Below are 23814 nucleotides of genomic sequence, written 5' to 3' on the forward strand. Positions count from 1 at the left end.
AGGATGATGCATTCATCATCTTCCTTCCTAGTATCTAGAATTAGGAAATCAGCAGGGATGTAAAAGTCTTCAACTTTTATAAGTACGTCCTCTACTATCCCATGAGCTTGTCTCACTGACTTATCTGCCAATTGTAGTGAGAACAAAGCAGGTTGCACCTCAATGATCCCTAACTTCTCCATTACAGAGAGTGGCATAAGGTTTATCCCTGACCCAAGATCACACAGAGCTTTTTCAAAGCTCATGGTGCCAATGGTGCAAGGTATTAAGAACTTGCCAGGATCTTGTTTCTTTTGAGGTAGAGTTTCCTGAATCCAAGTATCCAAATCACTAATGAGCAAGGGAGGTTCACTTTCCCAAGTCTCATTACCAAACAGCTTGGCATTCAGCTTCATGATAGCTCCTAAGTATTGAGCAACTTGCTCTCCAGTCACATCTTCATCCTCTTCAGAGGATGAATATTCTTCAGAGCTCATGAATGGCAGAAAGAGATTTAATGGAATCTCTATGGTCTCTAGATGAGCCTCAGATTCCTCTGGATCCTTAATAGAAAACTCCTTCTTGCTTGCAGGACGTCCCAGGAGGTCTTCCTCACTAGGATTTTCGTCCTCCTCCTCTTCTATGCATTCGGCCACTTTGAGTAAATCAATGGCCTTGCACTCTCCTTTTGGATTTTCTTCTGTGTTGCTTGGGAGAGTACTGGGAGGAGTTTCAATAACTTTCTTACTCAGCTGGCCCACTTGTGCCTCCAAATTTCTAATGGAGGATCTGGTTTCATTCATGAAACTGAAAGTGGCTTTTGACAGATCAGAGACTATATTAGCTAAATTAGAATTATTTTGTTCAGAGTTCTCTGTCTGTTGCTGAGAAGATGATGGATATGGCTTACTATTATTCAGCCTATTGCGTCCACCATTGTTAAAGCCTTGTTGAGGCTTTTGTTGATCCTTCCAGGAGAAATTTGGATGATTTCTCCATGATGGGTTATAGGTATTTCCATATGGTTCACCCATGTAATTAACCTCTGCCATGGCAGGGTTCTCAGGATCATAAGCTTCTTCAGAAGCTGCCTCTCTAGTACTGTTGGATGCATGTTGCAATCCATTCAGATTTTGAGAGATCATGTTGACCTGTTGAGTCAACACTTTGTTCTGAGCCAGTATGGCATTCAGAGCATCAATTTCAAGAACTCCTTTCTTCTGAGGGACCCCATTATTCACGGAATTCCTCTCAGAGGTGTACATGAACTGGTTGTTTGCAACCATGTCAATGAGTTCCTGAGCCTCTTCAGGCGTTTTCTTCAGGTGGATAGATCCACCTGCAGAATGGTCCAATGACATTTTCGAAAATTCAGAGAGACCATAATAGAATATATCTAATAGGGTCCATTCTGAAAACATGTCAGATGGACATCTCTTGGTCAGCTGCTTATATCTTTCCCAAGCTTCATAGAGGGATTCACCATCTTTTTGTTTGAAGGTTTGAACATCCACTCTCAGCTTGCTCAGCTTTTGAGGAGGAAAGAATTTATCCAAGAAGGCAGTGACCAGCTTATCCCAAGAGTCCAGGCTATCCTTAGGTTGTGAATCCAACCATATTCTAGCTCTGTCTCTTACAGCAAAAGGGAAAAGCATGAGTCTGTAGACTTCAGGATTAACTCCATTCGTCTTTACAGTATCACAGACCTGCAAGAACTCAGTTAAGAACTGATAAGGATCTTCAGATGGAAGTCCATAAAACTTGCAGTTTTGTTGCATTAATGCAACTAGTTGAGGCTTAAGCTCAAAGTTATTGGCTCCAATGGCAGGAATGGAGATGCTTCTTCCATCAAACTTGGACGTTGGCTTTGTGAAGTCACCAAGCATTCTCCTTGCATTATTATCATTATTATTTGCGTCTGCCATGTCCTTCTCCTGTTCGAAAATTTCTGAAAGGTTATTTCTGGATTGTTGTAATTTAGCTTCTCTTAATTTTCTCTTCAGAGTCCTTTCAGGTTCTGGATCAGCTTCAACAAGAGTGCCTTTATCCTTGTTCCTGCTCATAAGAAAGAGAAGAAAACAAGAAAAGAAAGAGGAATACTCTATGTCACAGTATAGAGATTCCCTTATGTTAGTAGAAGAAGACAGATGTAGAAGAATGAAGAAGGAGATTCGGATTTTTGGATGAGGAAAGGTGAAGAGAAGTGTTAGTAATTAATTAATTAAATAGAAGAAGAAAAGAGAAGAGAAATTCGAAATTAATTTTTGAAAAAGAGTTAGTGATTTTCGAAAATCAAAGACAAAATATAATTAAAATTAAAATTTAAAAACAAAAAGAATTTTTGAAAAAAAGAGGGAGAATTTTCGAAAATTAGAGAGGGAGAAGTAGTTAGGTGGTTTTGAAAAAGATAAGGAACAAACAAAGAGTTAGTTAGTTGATTGAAAAAGATTTGAAATCAAAATTTGAAAAAGATAAGAAGATAAGAAAAAGATAAGATATTTTGAAATCAAATTTTGAAAAAGATAAGATTTTTGAAAAAGATAAGATAAAAGATAAAAAGATATATTTGAAAAAGATATTTTGAAAAAAATTTAATTTTAAAATTACTTAACTAACAAGAAACTACAAGATAAGATTCTAGAACTTAAAGATTGAACCTTTCTTAACAAGAAAGTAACAAACTTCAAATTTTTGAACCAATCACATTAATTGTTAGCTAATTTTCGAAAATTAGATAAAAAGATAAGAAAAATATTTTTGAAAATATTTTGAAAAATAATTTTGAAATTTCCGAAAATTATATATAAAAAAAAATGAAAAAGATATGATTTTTGAAAAAGATTTTGAAAAGATAAGATTTTTAAAATTGAAATTTTGACTTGACTTGTAAGAAACAACTAATTTTGAAAATTTTTGACCAAGTCAACCCAAAATTTCGAAATTTTGGAGGAAAATAAGGAAAAGATATTTTTGATTTTTAAATTTTTAAAGAAAAACACAAAAATGACCCAAAACATGAAAATTTTGGATCAAGACACAAGATGCATGCAAGAATGCTATGAATGTCAAAATGAACACCAAGAACACTATGAAGATCATGATGAACATCAAGAACATAATTTTGAAAAATTTTTTTATGCAAAGAAAACATGCAAGACACCAAACTTAGAAATTTTTAATGCATGGAAAATATGAATGCAAAAATGCACATGAAAAACAACAAAAGACACCAAACAAGAAATCATCAAGATCAAACAAGAAGACTTGTCAAGAACAACTTGAAGATCATGAAGAACACTATGAATGCATGGGATTTTCGAAAAAATGCAAGAAAATTTTTTTTTAAAGCATGCAATTGACACCAAACTTAAAAATTAACACAATACTCAAACAAGAAACACAAAATATTTTTGATTTTTATGATTTTCTAATTTTTTTTGTATTTTTATTGATTTTTTTCGAAAATAAAGTTTAGAAAAACGAAAAATAAAAAGAAAAAATTTTGAAAAAGATTTTTGAAAAGAAAATTACCTAATCTGAGCAACAAGATGAACCGTCAGTTGTCCATACTCGAACAATCCCCGGCAACGGCGCCAAAAACTTGGTGGACGAAATTGTGATCACATTATATGTTCTTTGGATTTTGAATGAAAGCTTATTTATGGCACTGGTTGAATTCACAACTCCGTTCAACTAACCAGCAAGTGTACTGGGTCGTCCAAGTAATAACCTTACGTGAGTAAGGGTCGAATCCACAGAGATTGTTGGTATGAAGCAAGCTATGGTCACCTTGCAAATCTCAGTTAGGCATATTAAAATAGTTTTATGGGTTTTCGAAAATAGAAATAATGAAAGGGATAAAGATACTTATGCAGATTCATTGGTGGGAATTTCAGATAAGCGGATGGAGATGCTGTAGAGCTCTCGGACGCCTGCTCTCCTACTCCTTCTACTCAGTCCTTCTTACTCCTTTCCATGGCAAGCTTTGTATAGGGGTTCACCATCAACTGTGGCTACTTTCATTCCTCACGGGGAAATAACCTGTGCGGCTATCACTCGCACAGCTAACCAGTCTGGAGGCATCACCCATGGCTGATGGCTACATCCCATCCTCGCAGTGAAAACTATGCTAACGCACTCTGTCACAGTACGGCTAATCACCGGTTGGTTCCCGCTCCTACTGGAATAGAATCCCTCTTTTGCGTCTGTCACCAACGCCCAGCAGGTTAAAGTTTGAAGCACGTCACGGTCATTCATTACCGGAATCCTACTCGGAACACCACAGACAAGGTTGGACTTTCCGGATTCCCAGGATCCTACTCGGAATACCACAGACAAGGTGAGACTTTCCGGATCCTCATAAATGCCGCCAACTATCTAACTTATACCACGAAGATTCTGTTGGGGAATCTAAGAGATACACATTCAAGCTCTGTTGCATGTAGAACGGACATGGTTGTCAATCACGCGCATTCATAAGTGAGAATGATAATGAGGGTAATCTGACTCATCACATTCATCATGTTCTTGGGTACGAATGAATATCTTGGAATAAGAATAAGAGAGATTTGAATAAAAGAAGATAGAATTGCATTGATACTTGAGGTACAGCAGAGCTCCACACCCTTAATCTATGGTGTGCAGAAACTCCACCGTTGAAAATACATAAGCAAAGAGTTCAGGCATGGCCGAATGGCCAGCCCTCTCCTAACGTGATCACAGGATTCAAATTACAATCCAGGATCTAGTCAAAGACATCTAATACAGTAGATAAATGTTCTATTTATAATAAACTAGCTACTAGGGTTTACATGAATAAGTAATTGATGCATAAATCCACTTCCGGGGCCCACTTGGTGTGTGCTTGGGCTGAGCTTGATGAATTCACGTGCTAAGGCATTTCTTGGCGTTAAACTTTGAGTTATGACGTGTTTTGGGCGTTTAACTCCGGATCATAACGTTTTTCTGGCGTTTAACTCCAGACAGCAGCGTGTACTTGGCGTTTAACGCCAAGTTACGTCGTCATTCTTCGAATAAAGTATGGACTATTATATATTGCTGGAAAGCCCTGGATGTCTACTTTCCAACGCCGTTGAGAGCGCGCCAATTGGAGTTCTGTAGCTCCAGAAAATCCATTCCGAGTGCAGGGAGGTCAGAATCCAACAGCATCAGTAGTCCTTTTGTCAGCCTTCTTCAGAGTTTTGCTCAAATCCCTCAATTTCAGTCAGAATTTACCTGAAATCACAGAAAAACACACAAACTCATAGTAAAGTCCAGAAATGTGAATTTAACATAAAAACTAATGAAAACATCCCTAAAAGTAGCTTAAACTTACTAAAAACTATATGAAAACAATGCCAAAAAGCGTATAAATTATCCGCTCATCACTATGCTAACTCCTAACTATTCACTCTTAGTGCTAACCCAACTAAGAAAGGGATACCAAACGGGTACAAGATACAAGACACTTAGCCAACCTAAAGAAATCAGAAAAATAACTCTAGGCTTTTCTCTCAAGTGTATCACTGAGCCTTTTTCACTCATGGCTTTTACTTAAGCTTTCTCACAATGCCTTTTCTCACAAGAAATTACAGAAAGATAAGCTTGGAAAAATACATTACAATCAGTAAAACATGAAGGAGATTGACTTCATCAGCAGCCTCTTTGCTATGTGCAAAACCAGATTTGCAAACCTCAGATACAGTTCTTCAGTGTTGGCCGAATGCTTCTTTGAAAGAGAGCATTATCCAAGTAGAGGAACTTTACAGAACTCAAATCACAAACTCTAGTTTTCTCTCCTTACCTTCTGAATGAGCAAGAAGACTTCTTTTATTCTCCTTGCATGTTGCTAGGTTCTTCTTCCAAGGTCAACACCTTGAGCCTTGAGCTTCACCAACCCACAGAATCACTTTTTCTCGTTAAACCTTAGAGTAGAAACTTTGCTTCTGACTTCTTCATCTTGACCGAAAGCCACAAAGCAGTAACCATAGAAATCTGCTCATGGTCAACTTGATCTTAGCCATTGAAAAACTACTTGGTCCCCAAGTATCACTTGTGACGTAGATGTGAAGCAGAATAGGGCAGAGAACAATTTTCCCTTGAATGCCATTTTCGGATAGAGCAGAAAGTTGGGAGAAGAGAAGAAGATCTGATGCATGCAAGATGAGATGGATTACCTTTAACCTAAGCTTGATTTGGTTTGGATTTTCTGTTTTAGCTTCTGTGCTTCAAGCTTAAACTTTCTCTCTCTCTTGCTTCTTTGGTTACTAGCTTAGGGAGGAAGCTTTTTCTCTTTCTCTTTCTTACTTTTCTGAAGCCTTGATGTGACTTGATTAGAGAGGAGAGGAACGTTGCTTCTGGTAAGGCAAGATGGTGGGAAATTGAAAATCAATTTCGGACTTGGATCGGGTTCTTCTCTACTTCAGCCCGTTGGTGCCTTGCTTTGCTTCTTTGATGAATTTTGTTTGAGATGAATGACTTGGGCTTGTCTTTATTTTTCACTTACCATTTAGCCCATTAGCATATATCTTTTGTTTGATGTTGGGCTGCTGCAAGACTTATTTTTGGCCTGCATCACTTATAAACAATAATCAAAACTAATTGGGTGATTAGTCCACTAATCAAATGTTTGTCATCATCAATTTTATTAATTAATTTCTTAACTCAACACAAGTCCTCGAAGCGATTTATGAAATTCTTCCACATGTGCATCACGCAATTGTAGAGCTTTGCATGTGGCATGACCTCCTTTAGTGCAGGGAGTAAACCTTGCATTGAACGACGACATAAAGCAATGATATATCAAGTTAAATTGGTAATATGTGAACCAAACATATTGATTAACCAAAATTACAGCTTACCTTTTGTTAGTTCGATATGAAGGTCCACCCATGGCTGGCATCGTCACCTATGTCTTCCTAAAGATTTGTCAAGAACCATTTCCAGGCATCCTTAGTCTTAGCCCTGACAACTCCATATGCAACAACGTAGAACTGATTGTTGGCATCCTGCGCAACTGCTGCTAGAAGCCAACCTATGTAGTAGGTTTTCAAAAAACAACCATCTAGGTGCAACAAAGGCCTACACCCATCCTTGAACCCTTTCTTACAAGCATCCAAGCATATGTTTAATTTATCGAATATAGGAGGTGATTCTGGAATTGGCATGAGCTCCAACCTGGCCGTCGAACCTGGATTGCTCTTCAGAATCTGCTCACAGTAGTCCCTGCTCCTTTCGTATTGGTCCCTCTCATTGCCCATGATCTTCTCCCCAGCCTCCACTACTGCTCTGTAGACCATCTTAGGGTGGGGACACAATAAAAATTCCTCCCTTAGGAATTCAGTTGCCTCCTTGGTGTTCATGTGGGGTTGGGTTGCCATTCTCTTTTCAATCTTCTTGCTAAGCCAATGCTGATCAGCTGCATTACTCCCTAAATCTCTTGCAACATACGTCTTTACTTGATAACACTGTAATGTTTTGTTGTAGGACAAATGAACCAGGAATGGACACTCCTCATCTTTGCAACCCACTCTGACCCTCTCCTTGTCGTTCTTTATCCACTTCAGCTCCCTCCTCTCAGCAATGAAGGAATCCTTTACCATCTCTTTAAACCTTTCAACAGTAGCAAATATGGTTCCTAACTCAAATCTCCCCTCACAGTGAGCATAGTTATCATTAAACTAAGGAAATCTCCTGCTGCTACCTTCATCATTGGATGATATAGGTGTATGCAACTCCTCGGACTCATACTTAAATACGATTTTCTCCATTTCTGTTGGCACTTCACTGATGTATAATCCCCTACCCCTGCATTATCCGGCTACACACCAAGAAAACCACCACCACATCCTTGATCATTCGGCCCATCAGCCCCCTAACCACTAGCATTACCGCCTGCACTATTTTCTCCTCTTACATTCACCTTGGTCCTATGCTGAACCCGCTTCTTTTCAACCTTAGACTTTTTCTTTGACCTTTGCCTCCTTGCAACTGGCTTCTTCGAGGTTACTACCTTTTTTCTACCCTTGGTACTTCTTTTTCTCTTACAACCAGCTACCCCGTCATTACTGTCACTTTCAGTACTATCGGTCTCCACTCCAGCTAGTGGAGGTTTGTACAGTACGTCTTCTGTGCTTTCGTACCTGTCATCTGATGAAGAGGATGTCTTCAATTCCTCTAAAATCTCATCCACATCCACATCCATTGCCCCATCACTATTCTTGCTAACATTTCAACAACTTCAGGGACATCGACTCCGTGATCAAAGTATATATGGAACTCAAAAGTGTTTTGGTTCTTCGATATGTTTTTTCGCATTGCATTTATCCTTGCATCCCCAGTTAACTTGTTCATCCCCGACTCAATGTCGCTACTTGTGGGATCATACCAGTATACTTCCTTGTATGACCGGTAACCCAAACCCTTAAATAACGTTACAAGATCTTCGAAGTTCACAAAGTCCAAGTCCATCTCAGGGAACTTCTCTTCCTTTCCATTTTCATAAAACAGGGCTCCATCACTCCCTCTGACAAACTTACCTCCATGGTGAAAAATCGGCACCACAAAAACATCAACCATCTGAAATTTATCCAATGATCAACAACGTGTCAGTCCAAAAACAGTTACAAAAAATATGAACAAAACCCCTTTATCCAAACACAATCCCTCCTGCTAATCCTACCCACAACGTTTTTAAAACAGTTTTTTCACTACATTACACCACTGTTTTTCACACTCTCAACATGCACACACACTGCCTTCACTCTTTGTTCACACCACAATAACCAAAACTTAAACGCTAAGCATCACAATCTTACCTTCTGACGAAGACAGCAACTACGACCTCAACAGAAACCTCCTTCTTGGCCTCCCACAGCAACTTCACCACGGACCGATTGCTCTTTCACGTAGTATAATTTTTGGAGGAAGAAACAGGGGGGAGGGACTTTGATCGTTGGTCTTCTTAGGTTTTCAATAATTCAAAGGAGCAAACATGGTTGTTATGGGTATTGCATATGGGAATTAAACTGTGTTTGGAGGGGTGGGGGAGAAATGGCGTCGTTTTGGACGCTGGGGACTAATATGTCCTATTTTCAAAAGGTCTTGCCCACGTGTCATCCCGTTACGGCCACATCATCGCCACGGGAGCCACCTCAACGTTTTTCGACGAGGCTAATGGACTGAGTTTAAAGGGAGGGTAGATTTGTCCATATTTTTAAAGGGTCAGGGACATAAATATATTTTCCAATCGTCGGGAACGAAAATGTCTCCTGAAAAAAAGGTTAGAGATCTATTTGTCCTTTTCTCCACTTATGAGATATACACCGAAATTAATAATTAAAATTAGTTACACATTAAAATATAAAATATATATTAAAAATAAATTGAATTACACATGCATTTTTATATAAATACAGAATGTCTATAGTTGATTTTAGTGTTAAATAGCATTTTCTAAAATAAAAAGGTACATTTTTCAATTATTTATTATATTTGACAAATTCTAAGTATTTTAAATGAACAAAATTGAAAATGATTAACAATAAAGTATGACTTAGATTCCATCCTAATCTTATTCGTAGGTTTAAATCTTCTCTAAAATTTAATTATACCCCATTCGTGGTTGAGAATCTTCCAATCATAATCTTATTTGCACTCCAAAATTTTTCATTCAACTTTATCTATGATAAATATTTTTTTCAATTAAACACAATATTTATTTATTCTATATTTCATAAAATATATAATAAAACAAAAATACAAAATTAAATCTATATTAAAATTAAAAATAATAAAATTACAATAAATTTTATGTTAAAATTAAAATAAAAGGGAAGAGGTAAGTTTGATCTTGATTAATTTTATACTTTTATTATACATGTCTAATAAATTTTAACTATATATTATAATATATTAGGAATATAGAGTGATTCGCAAAAAATAAGGCTGCCAACCCTTATAATATCTGAACAGATTAAGAGTCAATTTGGGTAAACAATTTAACTAAAATCTTTTGAAAAAAGAGTTTAAAACATAAAAACTTAAATAAAAAGTAGGTTATACATAAATTATTTTGTGTTTAGTTTTTAGTTCTAAAATATTTTTTTTAAAAAAATAATAAAAAACTTTTTATTCTAAAAAAATATTTTTTAAATTTTTTTATATATATTTAAATAATTTTTTAAAAAGTTATAAATTAATTTTAAAAATTACTCTAAACATTAATATTATAAGAGCAACTTCAACGCTACAATTTCCAAAAGTTCCATTTTCACTTTTTGTACCATGAGGAAAGACCAGCCATTGGAGAAGAGAGTGAGAGTCTCTACATGCATATTAAGAGGAGAGAATATTAAGAGGAGAGAGTTCCTCTTCAAAGGACCTTAGAGTGGCAAATAATAACTTGTCAGGTAACAAATTATTTTTAAAATAAATAATTATATTAAATTATAATTAATTAAATAGAGATATAGGATTAGTTTAGATTAATTTTTGAAAAAAAATGTATTTATTTTTTATTTTTTAAAAAAATTTAACAAACAAAAATTATTTTATATTTAGATAAATTTTTTTTAAAAAAAATTTAAGTATTAAAAATATCTTTTATTTTATTTTTTTAAAGCAAGGTATTATTAATTAAAAAAAAGTAAATAATTTATTTTTTCAATAAAAATATTTTTTTTAAAGACGTATTCAAATAAGTTTTAAATTGAATAAAATATTTTATTTAAAAAAATTTTTAACTCAAAAAAACCAATTCAAACTAGTACATAATAAAAAAGATAAGAAGAGATTTTCAAAAGTACTTAGGTTCAGTTTGGTAAACAATTTAATTAAATTTCTTTTGAAAAAATAGTTTAAACAATAAATGGCTATGTTAAAAGTAATTTATAAATAAGTTATTTTGTGTTTGGATTTTTAGTTTTAATAGTACTTATTTTATAAAAATGTGATAAAAAATAATAGTATTATGAGAGAAATAATTTTTTTTAACTTCTCTATAAATTCCTAAATAGCTTCTTAAAAAACTGCAATTTAATTTTAAAAATTACACCCAATATTAATACTACTAACTTTTATAAGTCAAAAACTCAAAAAATTTATTTTTAAAACATATCAAACAGGCCTTTAATTAAACGCTTCAAACATTATTTATATTGTTATATTAAATGATAATTAATTAAATTTGTTTACATAAAAAAATTTAATTTTTACACATTATAAAATAATTTTTATGGTTATTTACATTTGTAAAATTTAAAATATTAACGAAATTTAAGTTATCTATTTTGACTATTATATATTACATAAATAATATATTATATTATGTTACTGTTGTATATATATGTTATATATATATTATATATAATATAGGAAGATTTTTAAGTATACTGTCATAGATATATCAATAATTTTTAATCGATCTTAATTATAAATATTATATATATTTTTTATAATTAAAATTAATAATTAAAAATTACTAAAATACCAGTACGACAGTACACTTGAAAATTTTCCTATAATATGTAAACTAGTAAGTCAATAAAATATAACTCAAATAACATAAAAAGTTTTATATTAACTTAAAAATGGCCGGTTCGAGTTTTGTTCCTAACTTAAAAAAATATATGAGTGTGAGCCCTATTGATTTAGTTTTTCTCCTCCTTGGCTTCAGCAAAGTCGGCAACATTCCTTGAAGACTAAAGGCTCCTCTTGGCAGCACAGGTTTGCTAACATCTCTTCTTCCTTTTGATTTCCCTTTTCTGCACTTGTACGCTACTCTTTCTTTTACTGCTGTGACCTTTCTTCATCTAAGATTTATGCTTGTGGGTTGTCATCATTACCTATTCTTGTAGATTAATTTTTTCTTTTTAAGCTTTAATACATGGATAGTGTTGAATCCAAGTGAACCATGTTCTTTGTATGAGTGAAAATGTTGGGTTTTTTGGTAGTGTACCTGTTAACGGTGTTTTACTGGTTTAGGGTTAGTTCTTCAGTACTATTAGCGGCCTAAGGGTAGTTTCAATTTCACTATATTGGGGCTTATTTTGAAACTGTTGCCACTGCTGAAATGTTATTTTTATTTTTATGTTGTCATGAAACTAAGGTTGGGTTTGGAACCGTTTGTATGTTATTATGAGTGGCTTTTGGTTTCTTCTGCACTTTTTTGTGTTAAAGGGAAAGAAGGAACCTTGTGCTTTGAATCCTAACATGTGAATTACCATTTTCGTGATCTGCTTAACACTATCTGGGATTTTGATAATGATTAGATCATCATGATTTCAAATTCAAAAACCACTTTGTTTAGCAGGGAAAACAACTTAAAATTTTAATTAATGCATTGTTTTATTGTCATAATAATCCATTATCTGCTTGTATGAAGACCAAATTATAGCTAATGTGGGGAAGAATATTAAATATACAATATTTGAGCTGATGATTTGAATATGTTTCATTGATTTGTAAATTTTTTATTTATGTTAGCATTATTAGTTACAAATTCACTCATCTTAAACAATAAAAATTGAAGTGACTCAATATGTTGTTGTAAATTTTGTAATTTACCTTGTTTTGTTTGGTAAGAGTTGTAGTGTTTTACTGAGATACTTTACCATTTACATGTTCAACTTTAGATTTACTTGCAGGTTATATTATATATATACTCAGCATTTAGCAGGCTGTTGAAATTATGGCCAAGCATCATCCTGATTTGATTATGTGCCGGAAACAGCCTGGAATTGCCATTGGAAGACTTTGTGAGAAATGCGACGGCAAGTGTGTCATATGCGACTCTTACGTGCGTCCTTGTACACTTGTCCGGGTTTGCGATGAATGCAACTATGGATCATTTCAAGGTCGCTGCGTAATATGTGGAGGGGTAGGGATATCTGATGCCTACTACTGCAAGGAATGCACACAGCAAGAGAAAGATAGGGATGGCTGCCCCAAAATTGTTAATTTAGGGAGTGCCAAAACCGATCTATTCTATGAACGCAAAAAGTATGGCTTTAAGAAACGATGATGGGCGTGTAATTCTTTTTTTTCCTCCCAATATTTGTCTCTTTTCCCTAAACTTATCATAAATTCATAACCATGGGATTTGAGAGCTTGAGCACAGACTATTATGTTGCAAAATTGTTTGTAATGTAAGTGCATGACTAGTGTACCACTCACGGATCACACAATACAATTGCTGGGAATTTAAACTCTGTTAGGTGCAATCTTGTGACTTGTCAGCATCTCTGAAGATTACTCTGGAAAAGTATTCCATGATTAGTAATATGTTTTACATTTTTCAATATTGTAATATTATGTCTTTATCTGTAATCACATAAGTCCAACAAGAGCTGTAATGTTTGATGACCATATAATGCTCATGTTTTTATTGCTTAATTCTAGAGGGTAGGGATAACCTTGTATGCAATATACCAAAATAGATGAATGAATGTTAGTAATGTTGCTAATGAATGCTGGTTCTAGAAGGTGAAATCAGTTACTTAGAAAGCATTTGGTTTGTGTTTTTATTTTCTTCAGAATTTTATGAAAAAAGAGAAGCCATGAAGTGAAAACAGATAACAAAATTTGATTGTTTTTATTGTTTTTTTTTTCTTTGCAAAATTCTAAAAACAGAAAACACTGAATAAAAATAAAAAGTTAAAACATACCCTTACTTTCTTTACCTAAATGTTAGTTCAAGTACTTATCTCTTTGCAACAGATTTTGCCTCTAATCTATGACTTGCTAACTGCTATTGCATAAAGTGATAAAGGCTTGTTCTCATTGTATTGTAACAAAAATCAAGAATATCAATTTTACAGTCAAATTACTTAATGCACCCTTCAATCTCTTTTAACTTTTAACCCCTTCCATGAATCATTGTGTGGGGAACTTCACTTCTTGTCTTGTAATCTGCTATGGTGAAGGACTAAAGGAGATAGGCAACTGAAGCGGCACACATGAACTGCTAGAATTATCATTGGCCGGAAATCTACCATCAGATCAGATAAGTTCCTAAACAGACATGCAGATAGGGTTCTCAATTCAGAACACATGTGAACAGATTCTGTGTCTGTCCTTTGGAATCTTAGTGCTACTGGTTGGTGAAACTACACCTTTTCAAATCTCAAGAAGATTAAAAAATACCTTAAATTTTACTAATGAGGGACAAATAACAAGAGTAAAAGCCTTTTCCGGTCCTTAACTATTTACTCGAAGGACATTCCGCCTCCTAACAATTATAAAAACACAAATCGATTCCATCCATTTTCGTAATTGTTCAATCCAATCCCTAGAACCGGTTGGCAACAGGTGATTTGTCCTCATAACGAAGGAGACAAAACCACGTAGACACATTATCTGACATGTCAGCGTGTGACATGTTGAATAACAATAATCACCTTAAGGAAACAACAATACAATCCTTTAACTAGTGGAGTGGTTTGAATAAATTGAATTCCTATATGTCCGCATTTGAATAATGTGTAACAATTGAATAATTTTCTAGCTAATGCACATCGAATTTGGTGATTACATAATTGGTTAATTACTGTATATATATATATATATATATATATAGCACTCAAGAACTGCATTACTAGCACCAGAAACATGGGCAACTTCCATTTCTTTCTGCTTTGCATTCTTGTCTTAAATTTTGTTCCTGATTCTGTACACAAGAGTGTTGCCTTTCAAAGTGATGATACAACAACTACACAAATCAGCAACCATTTCAATGTTGTTGAAGTCAGCTCTTTGCTGCCAACCTCTACATGCAACCCTTCTTCTAAACAAGGTTGGTTCATTCCTTCTTGTTTCTTACTTCATCAAACGAAATTGAAGTGAAGTGAATGTTCCTTCTCAGTTGATGATATTTGATCATGAATTTGTATTATTGCAATGTATTGTTTATTACTCTCTATCAGATTTCTTATTTGGTTTGAACTATGTAGTGTCATCGGAAGAAGAGGAGTCTCTGGAACTAGTCCACAACTATGGACCCTGCTCCCCAAAGAACCATGGAAAAGCAAATGCTCCATCTATGCTTGAAATCCTTGACAGAGACCAAAAAAGAGCGAGCTTGATGGTGTCGAGGCAGCGCTATGGAAAGAACCAGGTTCAACTCAGATGGCAAGATAGCACATATGTTATAAATGTGGGGATAGGAACACCTAAAAGGATGTTCACATTCAACATTGACACCGGTAGTGATCTCTTATGGATTCAATGTCTACCCTGCAAGCTGGGAAAGCCGAATCATGATTGTTACCAGCCAAAACGTCCACTTTTTGATCCATCAAAATCTTCAACCTACACCAAAATTACTTGTCCCTCACACACATGCAGTTTGACCAATACTACTTTAGGTAATTGTGTGATCAAAATGAATTTATTACATTTCAAGATTCCAAAACATTGACGGCATCATGTTTAGGAATCTGCATCATAACTCCTTCTGAATTTCATGAATGGTGCAGGGTACACACAATGCGTTTCCTCATCTTGCACGTATCTGGGAGCTTATTTAGATGGATCTTTGATCTTCGGATACATGGCTAAAGAAACATTATTTGTTGGCTCCAAAACCTTCAAGGGGATCATGTTTGGGTGCAACGAAGTCACCTTTAATGCCACCCTTGACAAGACTGATGGCATAATTGGGCTTGGCCAAGGATTCTTATCCTTTGTAGAACAAACTTCCAATACATATAACAAAGTGTTTTCATATTGTCTCCCCTCAAATCCAAACCGTGTTGGTTTTCTCAGATTTGGTAAGACTAAACGAGTTTCGAAATCCTTAAAGTTCACAAAGCTAGGAAGAGATAATGCCATTGAACTCACTGGGATAAAAGTTGGTAGCACCACTATTCCCATAACTGTTAAGAAGGATACTGCATTCATTGATTCTGGTACTGTCATTACAAGGTTACCTTCCAAGGATTACATTAAGTTGCGAGAAGCATATCGAAAAGCCATGACCGGTTATAGATTTGTGGGAGCAATTTCTGTTGCCGATACATGTTACAACGTTGGCGGTCACAAGAAGCTTAAACTTCCAAGAATGAGCTTCTTGTTTGCAGATGGACTTCTTTTGGATATACCACCCAGTGGAGTAGTTATACCTTACAACTCCACTGTTGTTTGTTTCCCATTTGCAGCAACTCCAGAAACTCCCGGAGGCGAAGATTTTGTACTTCTTGGAAACTACCAGCAGAGAACACTAGAGGTAGTGTATGATGTTGCAGGAGGAAAACTTGGGTTTGGCCATGGTGGTTGCAAATAGTAATATTGCAAAAGGTAGCTACAAATAAAACATCTTTTACCTTCCTTGATATCAGAATAAGATTCAGATCGTAATGAGAATCCTTATTAGATCAGAAAAAAAAATGATACTGACAAATTTCATTGAGATTTCACAAGTAACACTATACTTGGATACCACCTAGCAAAATCAAAAGGTCGAATGTTTTAAACGTAAGATCCACTTTGTACTCATCAACAAAATATTCATGTTCTGAATCTCTTTTAGCTTTATAATGCTGATCTCCACATAAAGCAGGTTGCTTGTTTGATAATCTATGACTCTATGTATCATATAAATTCAAAGGGAAACTCACCTCAGAATAAATAACTAAAAGGAATGAACAACATTTTGCACAATATTCTTTTATATATATAATACATCATAAGATACAATTGTGAACCAACAAATTTTTCATGTCACCCAAGACACTCAACTGTAAGAGAATACTAGAGTAGAGGAGCATAGTGTTATAATCAGAATACTTCCTAGGGTATATTGTAAAGAGGTAACAAAGTTATTTCAGAGATTTTAATTGACAAAACCTCAGTTCACGCAGGATGAGTGGCTAATTGTTTGCCTCCCTCAGCATATTTAAGATGGCAAGGAACAAGTTCAGAATGTCGAGATAGAGAGTGACTGAAGCACCAATGTACTCATCATAAGTGAAGCGTTTGATAAGGTTGTCAGTGTCGTATATAATGTAACCAGAGAAAATCATAGCACCAATTCCACCATAAATAGCATGAGCTGCTGGTCCAAATGGGAAGAACATCTGCGCCAAAGGACAAGGAGTCTTAAGTAACATGCAAGTCAACAAGAACCCAATACTAGAATGTTAAACTAACTAATTGGAGATTTATAAAACCACATAAAAAAAAGACTACTGAGTACTCCATCCATCTGTCCATTCTATAATGATGGTTGTTTTGAATTTTTTGGTACATTGACAAAACAATCCATCAAGAGACAATTGTGTACAAATGCATTGGTTTATGAATGTAACTAAAAGTCAAAATGATCATCAATGTGGAACAGAAGGATTAATTAGTATAACTCAATGAAAAAGGGGATGGATTCTATTCTAACCTGCATCATGCCAACGAGAAACAGGGTAAAGAGACTAGTGAATAAAAATGGGCCAAGGAAGCTAAAATCCTTGCCCTTCTTGGAAGCCCAAAAGGTATAGCCAGTGAGTGAGGAAACCACAGCAGAGGTCAAAATCAAAGCCTCAAGCACAATTTTTCCTGCAATAATTTCCATTAAGACATGACAAAAATCAGATAAACCATAACAGCAACAACCTGCAGTGCTGCCACAAAAAAACAATTAATGGTTCTTGGAATTCTACATCTAAAAGCAGAGGAAGAATGGCACTAAACCTTCTGTGTTGGCACAGGAAATTCCAACGGTCAAGCTAATCGAGACGGTGAAAAGCCCCAATAAGATGTAGTTGTGGGGATGCTTCTGCTGATACTTGAGTAATGGGATCAAAACTGCAAACAACACATTCAAATAACAAGGTTACAATTCAATTCAGAATTACATACAAAACCCCCAAAAATGGCTGCATAATCAAAAAATTATGAATTGTTTTGAAAAATAGAGTTTTTAAGCAAAGGTTCCCGAGATCCAAACATGAGAAAATCCAATTGATTGACGTACATATGAAGGGAAGAAAAACGACGATGAGGAGGAGAAGGGAATTCCCTCGGAGAAGATCGTTGAGCGGGGAATATAAGACGGTGAGGAGGGAGACGAGGGTTGTGAGAACGATCTGGAAGGAGAGGATCCCGTAGACTTTGCGTATGAATCCCCATCGGAGCTGGTTCTCACCGGGGCTGAGTCCGGGGAACAGCGTCTCGCCCGATTCGACGTCGTATTGATGCGGCTTCTTGCTAACGGGCTCGCTCGTCGCCACATTGGCGTACCCCTGCCCCGCTTGAAACATCTTCCACGACCTTTTCTATCTTTCTTTTCTCTACAAATAAATATTCAACCCAACTCTTTCATCTCAATATATATGCATTTTACCTTTGACTCCATCAATGGTCACAACTCACAAGCACCATAGAATAATTACTGCACAAATAATTACATAATAAATTTGTCATTATAAATTATACATTGTTACCACCAAAATTACTAACAAATTACAGTCAATAAAAAATTAACCAATAAAAGTCATAACAAACAAATTCACTCACTCATTTTTTTTTCCATTTTGAAATTATTATTATTATTATTTTATTATAATTTCACTCACTGTCTGAGAATTTTGATGGCCCATAAGTAGAATTAATATTGAGTTTGGCCCTAAAAATTTTAAGGCCGAATTTAAATTGATGCTTAAAATTATAATTGATTTAATTTAGCTTATAAAATTTATAATAATAACTCATTTTAAATTTTAAGTCAATTTTTATAAATAATGTATTAATTTTATATGTTAACTTGCTAAAATTTAAACTTCTGACTTAGATTTTATGTGGCTAAGATTTATTAGACATTTTAAAAATTTGATTGAATCTTTAACATCTTTACAAAAAACAACAATAAACATTTTAATTTAAAAATTTTGAGAGCAACAATCAAATTTTTAAAACTCTAATAAATTTTGATCATATAAAATTTAGATGAAAAATTTAAATTATAACAAGTTAATATACCAAATCAATTAAGAATTAATTCAAAGATTAATGTGAATTGTCATTGTGAATTTCAAGATCTAATTTAAATATATTAAAATTTGAAGAGTTATATTAAATTTGAATTTAAATTTCAGAATAAAAAATTGAGTATTAAATTTCGTAAGTATTTCTATTTAAAAATAATTTAGTTATTAAAATGATGAGTGGGTTTTTTGCAGAAGTGGATACCCGAAAAGAATCGGAGCCTTTGGAGCTGGGACATGTATCATGTATGTTTATCCAGCGAAGGTCAAACACTTCGAAGAAGAACATCAAAACGGCATCATAATCTGCGTTTTGTGATCGTTTCCCTTTCCGAGTCCCTGTTCTTCACCAACCCCGACCCTCTAGTTTAAGTTCTTTTTGCAATCACCTTTCGCCACTCGCCACTCGCCACTCGCACGCACACTTTTGAATCTCCAGTTTCTCTTTCGTGCTATCAATCAATCCCCCAAATCCTACGAGGTAATTTAGTCCCCCAAAACCCTAGCTTTTTGCTTTCTTTCCTGCTGCGTTGACTTCCTTCTTATCTTGCTTTCCCTCTCTCAACTTCTTAATTTCACGCGCTGTTCCTTTTTCTTCGTTACTCTCATTAGATTTCATTATTCTGTTGCGATCCCTATCAATTAGATTATGCTATTTTCCGATCAAATTGTGTGCTTACTTAGATCGTTGGAGAAACCTGCCTGTAGAATTAAGATAGGGAATCATTATATTTGTTTGACAGCATGAATCTTTCAGCTGTTGCAGGAACGGTGCCTCGTCGTTAGAAACACTCGGCGTGCTTCTGCTTGCACCTGAGAGGAGAAACATAAAAGATCAGCTTTTTAAAGAGTTTAAACTTTAAACACCCCAAGTTTTGCCATGACCTTACTCTGTTGTCGATACCAATAATTAAACTAAATGGAGAATGACTTGTGAGCATGATTTTGAAGGAGAATCCTGTAGGTACTGAGCTTGCAATGAGTAATATCAATGTGGAGGAGGAAATAGATTTTTCATGTGAACCGTACATTGGTTTGGAATTTGACTCACCGGATGATGCACTCAAGTTCTACACGTCATATGCAAATCGAGTTGGATTTAAAGTTCGGATTGGTCAGCTGTATCGATCAAGATCAAATGGGTCAGTTTCTTCTCGAAGATATGTGTGCTCAAAGGAGGGATATCAGCTCAGTTCGAGAACAGGTTGTCCAGCATTCATAAGAGTGCAAATAAATGCTTCTGGAAAGTGGGTTGTTGATCATTTCCAAAAGGATCACAATCATGATCTTGAAATTGAAAATGGAAATTGCACACCAACAGTGCAGCAGAAAGGTGCTGCAGCTTTCAAGTCCTTTACTGAAGTATCCCGTAGGCCAAGGAAGAAATTGCTTGAATCCTGTAATGAATCTTCTGGTCCCATGGGCATTATTGATTTCAAGCGACTGAGAAAGGAAGAACTCGAAGGACAGTTCCGAACTGAACCATATGTAGGTCAAGAGTTTGGTTCACCCAATGAAGCCTACCAATTTTATCATGCATATGCAGCATATGTTGGTTTTGGAGTTCGAATTGGTCAATTATTTCGTTCTAAGAATGATGGATTGATCACATCCCGCCGATTTGTGTGCTCAAAAGAAGGGTTCCAGCACCCTTCACGGGTTGGGTGCGGGGCCTATTTGAGGATTAAGAGACAGCCATCGGGAAAGTGGGTGGTGGACCGTCTCCACAAAGATCATAATCATGATTTGGGCTCTGAAAGGGAGGGTAGGCCAAAAAGTATTCCTGATTCCAATATTTTGGCTGAAGAGGTAGATACTGGATTCGTAAATGGTGATTTATTTCGGATAGACAACTATCCTGTCCCCAGAGGAACTAGACAAAATCACATTAAAAGTGATTGGTACAGCATGCTTCTAGAGTATTTTCAATCAAGACAAGCAGAAGATACAGGATTCTTTTATGCTGTGGAAGTTGACAATGGTAACTGTATGAGCCTATTTTGGGCTGATGGCAGATCTAGATATTCATGTAGTCAGTTTGGTGATGTCCTTGTTATTGACACTTCCTACCGTAAGAGTGTCTATTTGGTGCCGTTTGCCACCTTTATTGGAGTTAACCATCACAGGCAACCTGTGCTTCTTGGAAGTGCTTTGATTGCTGATGAATCTGAAGAGTCTTTCGCGTGGTTATTTCAGACATGGCTGAGGGCAGCATCTGGCCGGCAGCCTCTATCGATAATTGCTGATCAGGACATTGCAATCCAGAGGGCAATAAGAAAAGTCTTTCCAAGAACCCATCATCGCTTTTCATTGTGGCAAATCAAGGCAAAGGAACAAGAGAATTTGGGTATAATGGGTGATGGATTTACAAAAGATTATGACAAATGCATTTACCAGAGTCAGACCGTTGATGAATTTGACGCCACATGGGCTGCCTTACTCAACAAATATGGACTGAAGGACAATCCTTGGCTAAAAGAAATGTATGAGAAGCGGGCATCCTGGGTTCCATTATATTTAAGGGGCACGTTTTTTGCTGGCATACCCATGAATGAAAGTGTTGATTCATTCTTTGGTGCAATTTTAAATGGCCAAACGTCTCTCGTGGAATTTATTCCAAGGTATGAAAGAGGTCTTGAGCGACGCCGGGAGGAAGAAAGAAACGAGGATTTCAATACTTCTAATTTTCAACCATTTTTGCAAACAAAGGAGCCAGTTGAAGAACAATGTAGAAGGCTTTACACTCTTACCATATTCAAAGTACTTCAAAAAGAGCTTTTGCAGTGCTATAGTTATCTTGGGTTTAAAGCTTTTCAAGAAGGGAGCATCAGCCGATATATGGTGCGTAAGGGTGGAAATGATATGGAGAAACACCATATAGTTACATTTAATGCATCTAATCTTAGCATTAGTTGTAGCTGTCAGATGTTTGAATATGAAGGTGTTCTTTGTAGACATGCTTTGAGGGTTTTCCAGATACTGGAATTAAGAGAAGTTCCTTCTCGCTACATCTTGCACAGATGGACTAAAAATGCTGAGGATGGTGTTTTCCCTGATTTAGAGTCATGGAGTAGTTCTCAGGAACTCCGGAGTTTGATGCTATGGAGTCTAAGAGAAACTGCGGCTAAGTACATAGATGCAGGTGCAACATCTATTGAAAAGTATAAACTTGCTTATGAGATTTTGCGTGAGGGTGGGAGAAAGCTTTGTTGGCACAGGTGATGAATACTTCTGTGAGGTTGTACATAGTTGTAAGATTGTTTCTTTTTTACCCTGAAGCCTTGAATTGTTCATTTGTGATATCAGTTTAGCTCTTCTAATCAATTATAAACATTTTGCGTCCATCTTAGTATTTCAACAATTCAAAGTAATCGATGGTTCAGTTTTCTGTTTCTATCAGTCGCTTGATCCCTTCCCTGGAGATTACTGACTTCTTAGATGGATTAACATTAGAGCCTTCTTATGATAAAGTGTGACATCGGTTTCACCTTGATTTGTATTAATTAAGCTGCACCACCCCTATTTTGTTGCTTATTTCCACCGCAATATATACTACAGGTGGGGGTTTCCAGTGAGCAGCATCTGCTGTATCTGGTGATAAAATGGTTTGAAGTAATCATCATTGTATTTGAAGGAGGATCTCTTACAGTCTTACTAATCATATTCTTCTTGCTAAATGCATTCCCAACTTTATCGATTAAGTAAAAAAAAAAAGGGAATTTTTATTCAGTAGAGGGAAAAGAAAAACTGTATTGAGTGGTTAAGATGACTGTTGATGAGATTTGATTGGTGATATAAATTGTAGTTTGGGTTAAAGCTTGTTTCTCATAATTTTTTTCTAAAATCAATATTTGGTAGGTTAAAAGTAAATATGTTGAAGCCGTGCCCATTTATCATCCAAAATTACTGGGTTTTCATTTTTCTGATGTGATTTGGAAAATGAAAATGAAGTCAGCTTCTTGTTTTGGTACTGGAATCAAATAGAAAATAGGTTTATACCAATTGAGAGCATAATTTCCTTCTTTATGCAGTGGGATATTAGAAATTGTAACTGTTATATTATATAAACATCATACCAACTGAGTCATGCAAGAGGAGAAGGCAAGTCCCTATCAGTCTTTGAGAACTAGATTGATGCAGACATATAGAGGCAAATGGATAAGCCAAACCACAGAAAATTCCAAGCACCCCTGGGTTCTGTACTTCTGTTACTCTCTACTTTGTCTTTTTCTCGCCCTCTGTTTTTTTCGGTAGGTAGGACATGGAATGGGCAATAGCTTGTCAACAAATCACACCTGCTATTAAACGCTGCTTATATGAGAAGCTTGTTGGTCAATTTTGCCAACTTTGGTTAAGTGGAGTGAATTATAAATCAGAATTATTCACAGTAAAAACACCATTATAGAATGACCCAAGCTCCACATAGTTACCTCAATGATATGTTTTATCTTTTGATTTTTTAACTGTTTTGGAGTTTTACTCTTTTAATGAGACAAAGGTCTCCATTTATTTTGGGAATAAAAATTTTACCAAGGAGTAGAAGTCTGGGTCTACAATACTTAGCAGGCAAGAAACCTTACCTCTGTCTTCCAATGGCCCAATGGTAAAGTTTGTATCTTTTTGTGTTTTTACTTTTATGGGCAACGAACGAATGAGGGGTCTTGCAAATGGAATAGGTGATAGGACCTTAGGAATTATGAAATTATCTTTTATTTAATTTATACATTACTTTTATTAATTTATTGTGTGACTTTAGTATTAATTTTGCCTTGGGATGGCAAAGGAATAGAGGATAAGTCACTAGTTTCTACTCTCTCAATGATGTCCTTATCTTGAACATTCACTTCTTATCTTCTAAAAGATA

General features: G+C 35.4%; 5 protein-coding genes across 7 annotated transcripts; 3 read left to right on the plus strand and 2 right to left on the minus strand.

The window, feature by feature from the left end:
* Positions 1-6896: 6896 nt before the first annotated feature.
* Positions 6897-7580, minus strand: LOC112798334 (uncharacterized). Its single transcript, XM_025841601.1, has one exon. The coding sequence runs from the start codon at positions 7578-7580 to the stop codon at positions 6897-6899; it is 684 nt and encodes a 227-aa protein (XP_025697386.1).
* A 3997-nt stretch (positions 7581-11577) lies between these two features.
* LOC112795825 (PHD finger-like domain-containing protein 5A) lies at positions 11578-13442 on the plus strand. Of its 2 annotated transcripts, none has more exons than XM_072233872.1 (2): positions 11578-11703; positions 12624-13442. In XM_072233872.1, the coding sequence occupies exon 2, from the start codon at positions 12668-12670 to the stop codon at positions 12998-13000; it is 333 nt and encodes a 110-aa protein (XP_072089973.1). In that variant the 5' UTR covers positions 11578-11703; positions 12624-12667; the 3' UTR covers positions 13001-13442. The 2 variants fall into 2 exon arrangements, with proteins under 2 accessions (XP_072089973.1, XP_025693788.1); XM_025838003.3 differs by having other exon boundaries at positions 11579-11703; positions 12612-13442.
* Positions 13443-13558: 116 nt separating this feature from the next.
* LOC112795822 (aspartyl protease family protein At5g10770) lies at positions 13559-16512 on the plus strand. The gene is made up of 3 exons (XM_025837999.3): positions 13559-14770; positions 14928-15341; positions 15453-16512. Exons 1-3 carry the CDS (start codon positions 14587-14589, stop codon positions 16256-16258), a joined length of 1404 nt encoding a protein of 467 aa, XP_025693784.1. The 5' UTR covers positions 13559-14586; the 3' UTR covers positions 16259-16512.
* A 113-nt stretch (positions 16513-16625) lies between these two features.
* On the minus strand, positions 16626-18547 carry LOC112795823 (BI1-like protein). The gene is made up of 4 exons (XM_025838000.3): positions 17942-18547; positions 17659-17772; positions 17366-17523; positions 16626-17051 (listed from the first exon to the last, which is right to left on the minus strand). The coding sequence occupies exons 1-4, from the start codon at positions 18225-18227 to the stop codon at positions 16845-16847; spliced, it is 765 nt and encodes a 254-aa protein (XP_025693785.1). The 5' UTR covers positions 18228-18547; the 3' UTR covers positions 16626-16844.
* A 561-nt stretch (positions 18548-19108) lies between these two features.
* On the plus strand, positions 19109-22344 carry LOC112795821 (protein FAR1-RELATED SEQUENCE 7). 2 transcript variants are annotated; one of them, XM_025837997.3, is made up of 2 exons: positions 19109-19431; positions 19708-22344. In XM_025837997.3, exon 2 carries the CDS (start codon positions 19890-19892, stop codon positions 22170-22172), a length of 2283 nt encoding a protein of 760 aa, XP_025693782.1. In that variant the 5' UTR covers positions 19109-19431; positions 19708-19889; the 3' UTR covers positions 22173-22344. The 2 variants fall into 2 exon arrangements, with proteins under 2 accessions (XP_025693782.1, XP_025693783.1); XM_025837998.3 differs by having other exon boundaries at positions 19129-19431; positions 19717-22344.
* The last annotated feature ends 1470 nt before the right edge of the window (positions 22345-23814 follow it).

Source organism: Arachis hypogaea, chromosome 4 (assembly GCF_003086295.3).
Source record: "Arachis hypogaea cultivar Tifrunner chromosome 4, arahy.Tifrunner.gnm2.J5K5, whole genome shotgun sequence".
Taxonomy (NCBI): Eukaryota; Viridiplantae; Streptophyta; class Magnoliopsida; order Fabales; family Fabaceae; genus Arachis; species Arachis hypogaea.